The 7,306-nt window shown below is 37.8% G+C and overlaps 1 protein-coding gene across 1 annotated transcript; it reads right to left on the reverse strand.

The window, feature by feature from the left end:
• Positions 1–4,754: 4,754 nt before the first annotated feature.
• LOC6039897 (zinc finger protein 830) lies at positions 4,755–5,906 on the reverse strand. The gene has a single exon (XM_001849343.2). It carries the CDS (start codon positions 5,799–5,801, stop codon positions 4,791–4,793), a length of 1,011 nt encoding a protein of 336 aa, XP_001849395.1. The 5' UTR covers positions 5,802–5,906; the 3' UTR covers positions 4,755–4,790.
• Between the last annotated feature and the right edge of the window lie 1,400 nt (positions 5,907–7,306).

Consider the following 7,306-nt stretch of genomic DNA (forward strand, 5'->3'; position numbering starts at 1 on the left):
TTCTACGCCGACTCGATTTGGAGGTTAGAAAGGAGACCATGTAAACAGTGCACACGAGCTGTCAAATGACGTCACGGAGGTTTTACTGCGTGACGTCACGAGCGCACACGCACACACATTTTTACTGAGACACACGGGCAAAAAATGTAAACAGTGCATCCAAGCTGTCAAATTTCTAACCTAAAAACCGATTCGGCGTAAAACCTAATTGGCAGCGCTAGGCAGACACAAAAGAGAACTAAAATAAAACAGAACTCAGCCGATAATAGAAATTGCGTTGGTTCCTGTGCATTCCCGTCAGATCAGAATACACTTGAGAAATTTCAATTCAATTCAATTCAATTTTATTTTTCGAGATAGCATGTTACAATTTTGTTTCTTTTGTGCTTGTATAGAGATTTGGATTTTCCTTACAACTATGAATGTTTCAGATACTGACTTGGTAGCATAGAAATTGTTTGTTTCAGATCTTCAAATCTAGGAAAAGGGTGGTAAAAAACCTAGCGAAGGGTGTACCCCATTTGGCATAATGGACATTTGGCATAACGGGTTTTCAAGAAGGACGTTTGGCATAATGGACGTTTGGCATAATTGGTCCAAGACATCAGGGACGTTTGGCATAATGGACATTTGGCATAATGGACGTTTGGCATAATTGGTCCAAGACATCAGGGACGTTTGGCATAATGGACATTTGGCATAATGGACGTTTAGCATAACTCGTTCAAAAACCATCTTGGACGTTTGGCATAATGGACGTTGGGCATAATTATTACTAGATTTTATTTTTTCTCGAATGAAAATGTATTGTTTATTTACCTTTTTTATATAACTTTAAGAGATTATTATTATTTTTTCGAAAAATTAGGTATCTCTATATTTTGTCCCCAATAGTAAATTGTTTCCTTTTTGAATAATTCACAATAAATCTTTTTAATGAAATTTTGATATTTTTATTGAAAATTTAGTTTAAAGAAGGAAATATCTCTTGTTATCTTTACATTTTCCCCTTTCAATATAATTAACAATAATATTTTTTGAATAAAATTTTCCCTTTTCTTTCCCTATATGAAATTCAACTTATATATGAAAAAACTCTTCAAATCTTCGACAATTGAGCTGTTACAATGTAATTTTCCCTTCTTTTGATCATCATTTAACTTGAAGAAGGAAATCTCTAAATAAATCCACATTTTCCCTTCTTTTTTTCGAATTAAATCTAAAGAACACCCAGAACTGGGCAGCACTCGTCCGACACGAAAGTAGCGGTAAGATTTACAGATACAGAGAACACAGTTCTAGATGACCGAGAGAATTATACCCTCGAGTCCATTTTAAGAAAAAGTTCATCCTTCAAAACAAAAAGTGTTGTCTATGGGAATTGAACCAGGGACCTTTAATAGAATAACTAAATGACTAAACTGCCTTGGCCACAACAGCTTGGTGACACAAGAATAGTCAGATATCGATGTATGACCCTTGTTAAAGATTTACTGTTTTAATTAATTAACGCAATTAATTGTTTTGCATTTTTCGATTTTTATGCAATTTTCCCTTCTTGTATTTATTTAAAACTTATCTTAAAGAAGGAATAATTGTTCAAAACATAATAAAACATAAAGAGATTTTTCCTTCTATAAGTTGAATTTTATATAAAAGAAGGGAAAATTTCATAAACAAACTCAATTGTCAAATATTCAAAAAGTATTATTTTTAGAGATTTTCCCTTCTAAAAGTTGAATTTAAAATAAAAGAAGGGATCGAGGAAGGGATAATTTCATAACAACTCATTTTCCAAATATTTGAAGAAAGAAAAATGTACGTCCCTTAAATGTAAGAAGAGAAAATTGCATAAAAACAATAATTGCAAAATATTGAAAAAAAACAAAAACATCTTTTGAGAGATTTTATCTTTTTTTAGTTTCAAAATAAAAGAGAGAATATTTCTTTAAAAATATTAATTGCATTTCTTTAAAGAAGAGCAAAATGTACATACATTTTTAGGTTGAATTCAAAAAAGGAGGGAAAATGGAAAATAGTATAAAATCTTCATTGCAAATATTTAAGGACTGTCAAAACATACATCTCTTTGTTAGTTGAATTTAAAATAAAAGAAGGAAAAATTTAATACAATAATAGCAATAATAATTTTAAAGCTTTATTGAGGAATATTCCAAAAAGGGAAAAAATTACATCCATTGAAAGAAAATAGATACTTAATTTCTTAAAGAAAAAATCATCTTTTAAAGTAAAATTATCTGTTTAGAAAATATGAAAAAAAGTTATAAATTATTATTCTTTACAAAACATAAATACTAATTTAACAAAACAAAAAAGATAGCAATAATTATGCCAAACGTCCATTATGCCAAATGTCCATTATGCCAAACGTCCTTGATGGTTTTTGAACAAGTTATGCCAAACGTCCATTATGCCAAATGTCCATTATGCCAAACGTCCCTGATGTCTTGGACCAATTATGCCAAACGTCCATTATGCCAAACGTCCTTCTTGAAAACCCGTTATGCCAAATGTCCATTATGCCAAATGGGGTACACCCCCCTCCCCCCCCCTACCAAAGTGTCCACGTGGTTTATGGATGGTCCCTAGTCGTCGATGGCAGAAATCTGGCAGCTTGTCCGGAACTTCAGGAACATTCGGTCGATGAATTCGTCGATCGTGTCCAGTTCGGCCAGCTGGTGAAGATCATCGGTTGGATACCACGGATCGAGGTTGTAGATCATCTTGAGAAGCTTGTTCTGCATTCGTTGTAGTTTTTTCCGATGGGTAGCAGCGCAGTTCTTCCAAGCTGGAAACCCGTAGGTAAGCACAGCTCGAAAAACACACTTGTAAAGCAGGAGCTTGTTATGCAGCTGAAGACGTGACCGGCGATTCACCAAAGAGTACAGCGAACGGATCAAGGATTTACACTTTTTGAGAGTCTGGTCAGTGTGCTTGTCGAAAAGAAGCATCTTGTCTAGGAGAACTCCTAGATACTTAGCTTCGTTTGACCAGTCCACCTCCAAACCGCAAACTTTCACTTTGGAACTCGGAAGATATCTCGGCGACCTGCGTCTCGAGAAGAACACTGCTTGGGTCTTCGTGGGGTTGATTTTGATCCTCCACTGTCGCTGGAACTCCTGCAGATGGTTTTGGGCCGCCTGCAGCTTGGTCTTGATGACTTTCGGGTCCGAGTCAGATACAAAGTATCCTGTGTCGTCGGCGAAGAAAGCGTACGAAACACCATCAACCATTAGAACGTCGGCTGAGAAGACATTGTACAGGGTTGGACTGAGCACAGATCCTTGAGGCACTCCGAATGGAATTCCATGAATTGCACACTTGAGAAATATTTAAAAAAATGCTTTTAAAAGGAATACGAATATTTTTTTAGTAAAGTCAAATAAAACAGAAATGTACATAAAAATCTGCTCTACTGGTTGGTGAACTTGATTTTAATAAATTGCATGGAACGCTCCATGATATTATCCAAGATCATTCAAACACGACCGCTTCGTAGGCCTATGATTTCTGCAATGATTAGTTGAGTAAGTAGTATTTAAGTTAATCATGAAAAAATTGTTAAGACAGATAAACTGCCACTCTAATCTAGTCCGTCCCATATGTATTTTTGTCAAAATTGAGATAAACTTGACAAAAGTATTAATTTTACATGTACTTTTAGGCTATTGAATAAAAAAGTAGTGTTTGTTCTAAAAAATCCAAAATAAATATGACTTTCGTGCTGTCCCATATGCAAAATAAAGGCAAGTCAGTTCCTCATATCGAAATGTCTCGCAAATCGTTTAAATGGCTGCGAAATTATTTGAAATCTACAGAGTATGTTTTTAATAGAACGTATAACTTGAAAATATCATTTATTGTTCATTTCTGAAGAAATAGTTGAAGACTTAAAAACAAGATACTCCAAACCTTTAGTGACTTTTTTCTTTTGAAATGTTCAACTACGGAAAGAAAATATAAAATACATACCGTTATTAACCATAAAAATAGTTATATTTTTTCTTGAATGAATAAGTTTGATCCTGGTTCTGGGAGAGACTCCACCAACGATAAGCGTAGTTTTTAAAATTATTTTCCAGAGTTGAGAATTTGCCTCTGTAATATATTTCCAATTTCCTGGTGTCGTTGCAGATCACATTTTTATATCCAGAAACTTTATTAAATACATTATTTAAAGCAAATAAATCTGAAATAAACATTTTTTTATAATTATTTACTTAGAAAACTACCAAAACAAACCTGGAAACTAGCCTGGAAATGAACCTCGGTTGAAACTGTGTTGTAAATGTTCAAAAGCCTACCTTGATATCATAACTGACTTGCCTTTATTTATGGACAAATAAAGTCAAGTTGTCTCTTGCTGTAAATTTCTCAAATTTACCTCCAAATTATCAATTTTTTTTAATCATATTTATGGTACTTGCGTTTTTAAGACTGATATTGAAATAACAGTATAAATAATTATATAGAAATATTTAGATTAGAACGGGAAAAATGGTGAAACTTTTTTTGGGTTTCTCACAGCGTTATCTCAGCACTCACTTTTTACATATGGGACGGACCAGATTAGAGCAGCAGTAAAACCTTTAACAAAACAATATCAAATGCGGCGAAATTTTAACGGTTTTATTTTGCTTGAAATAAAATAAAACGTAAAATAAGTCCTAAAATCTATCAATATGATCATCCGTTTCTTAAACATTTAAAATTCAAAACACTAAAACAAATAATACTTTACAACAGCAAACATTAAACTTTATTGCGTACTACTTGAACGACTTCTTCGCCCTCCAGTCGGGAAACTCTTCAAACTCTCCATCTTCGTCCCCGTCCTCGTCGTCACTGTCCTCCTTCTTAATCTCGGTCTTGACCGCGGCACCGCCACCACCCTCAATGAGCCGCCTCTCCCCGGCGGCCATCGCCGATGCCGTCCGTTGCCGCACCTCGTCCTTTTTCCGCTCCAAGCTCAGCACCCGGGACCAGTTCCGGATCTGTTCGTCGATTTCGCTGATCTGCCGTTCGGCCGTCGATTCCTCCTGCTCTTCGTTTATGATGGCCAACGATTCGGTGGTCGCGTCCTTGATGACCCGCTGGAACCGTTCCCACTCTTCGTCGTTCGGGTCCTTGTACTCGATGTTGCGTGCCTTGGCGTCCGCCTTCGGATCGTCGAAGAATCCCTCGGGCAGTTTTTCCTCCTCATCTTCCGGGGGTGGTGCAGCTGCGTCCTCCGCCGGTTGCTCTTTATCCTCCTTGCTGGCCGAAACTCCTGCCCCGCTGGGCAACCGGATGTTGACCAGATCACGTTTGATTTTTACACCGGCGTCGAAGAAATCGGCCGGAAGAGAACCGCCGTCGTCTTTGGCGGCCGGTGACGCGCTCGAGTTTTTCAGAATTCCTTTGATTTTCTTACCGGCTCCGGGGACGTCTCGCGGACCGGGCGAGGAAGGCCGCTTAAAGGAAGCGGCTGGCGCAGGAGGTGGATCCGATTTTACTGCCGGCTGAGCTTTGACCTGCTCTTTGAGTTTCTTGGCCTGTTCGATGTTTTCCTTGTGCTGTTTTGAGTTGATGTGGACCTTCCACACGGCCTCGGAACGGACCACCGAGCGACAGAGAGCGCACGTCAGCTGGCCGGATTCGGTGTACTTCGCCAGCGGAGAGTCGATCTTTTTGGCCGAAGTGGTGCCGGCACCTTCCGGCTGTTGTTTGGCGGATCCGGCCTTGGTTTCGTTCATGAGCCGGCGCAGATCCTGCTGGGTGTACTTTTTCTTGGCCAACATTTTGTGGGGAAATCGTTTACTTTCACGGCAATAATGAGAAAAACTTGAATAAATTTCTAGCAATTTGCAATCCGAATGAATCTGTTGTTTATGTTTACAAAAGTTGCGCGAGAATTGTCAAATAATTTCGTAACGCCTTTACACGTTTATGAAAAAGTACTATTTTTCCTTAGTAAATTTTGAATAGCACAAAAAGGTCGATTCACACTAGCGAAATTAAAAGTGAGAGCGTGTGCGAGCAACATGGAGTTAAACTTTTCAAAGTGCCGTGGTAATCTTCACAGCAACTTCACAGAAAGTTTAACTCCATGTTGCACATACTCTCACTTTTAATTTCTCGATAGAGCTATCTACGTGCGCATGTATTGCGTGTACGTACACGAAGGGTTTTTAGGTTAAAATTTGTACCCGCCAGCAAAAACAAACGGTAAGCTAGTGTGCGTGAGATCGGGCTTAGATAACAGTGCAAACGGCCCTTGTTTTGCTGTCGGACAATATAAATAAGAAGGGTAGCAACAAAGCCACAAAGTAACAATAACTGTCACTTTTTAGTTTGTCAAGCCAACGGGGTAAAAACAAAAAAGTTTCAAACGAAATAGACTAGAAAGCAGACAAAATTCAAAATAGGTCTATGTACATGCTAACGATAAACCACAATAGGGTTTTTTTGCGCAACAGAAGTGATGTGCACTTCGGTTTGGTGCTGCGCGGATAATAAAAAAACTCTAAAAGTGACCAACACAGTCAGTTTTTTCTGCCGAACTTCGGCAGAATTCTGCCGAAATCAGAACAACTGAGCGCTCGGCAGACCGTTCGGCAGAAAATTAAGGTGCCGAGCGCTCGGCATTTTAATTTTGGAAGTGGTTTTTGTTGTGCCGAAAATCTCGGTATTTTCAAAAACACTTTTTACCGAGAATCTTGGCAGATTTCAATCAATTTTGAATCAGTTAATGAAAAAAACATTTAATTGGTTTTGTCAACTTAAACATTAACATAAAATACACTGAACACTGTAAATTTACTTTTTGCTCCAGAAGACATCGTTATTTGTTCTTGGATGAAAAGATTCCCATAAAGTTGTTCCGCAACAGGCTTTTCCTTAACGGTAGCTTGAGGACGTTGTATCGATTGTCGAGTCCTGTTTTGTTGGAGATAAAATTAAAATTAGCAAAAGTTAGTTTCCAGAAAACATAAAGAATACTTACCACTTCTAATTTCAACATGTACAACTTGCCCTGGCACAACTTTATCAGAAAATAAACATGACTTCCTCTGATTTTAACCGAACAGCTCGGCACTTTAATATAATTTGACAGATACTTCTGCCGAACTCGGAAGATTTTGATGGCACCGAGGTGCTCGGCACACTTTTAAACCGAAACTCGGCATTTTGATTTGAATTAACTGAGTGCTCGGCATAATTTGACAGAAATTGTCAGTTTCATCCGAGACTTCGGCAGAATATTGGTTTGCCGAATAACCTCGGCATAATATTCTGCCGAACT

The sequence above is a fragment of the Culex quinquefasciatus genome, chromosome 1, assembly GCF_015732765.1.
Source record: "Culex quinquefasciatus strain JHB chromosome 1, VPISU_Cqui_1.0_pri_paternal, whole genome shotgun sequence".
NCBI lineage: Eukaryota > Metazoa > Arthropoda > Insecta > Diptera > Culicidae > Culex > Culex quinquefasciatus.

Coding starts and splice junctions, on each gene's coding strand:
- LOC6039897 (XM_001849343.2), bottom strand. CDS start 5,801: ATGTTGGCCAAGAAAAAGTACACCCAGCAGGATCTGCGCCGGCTCATG.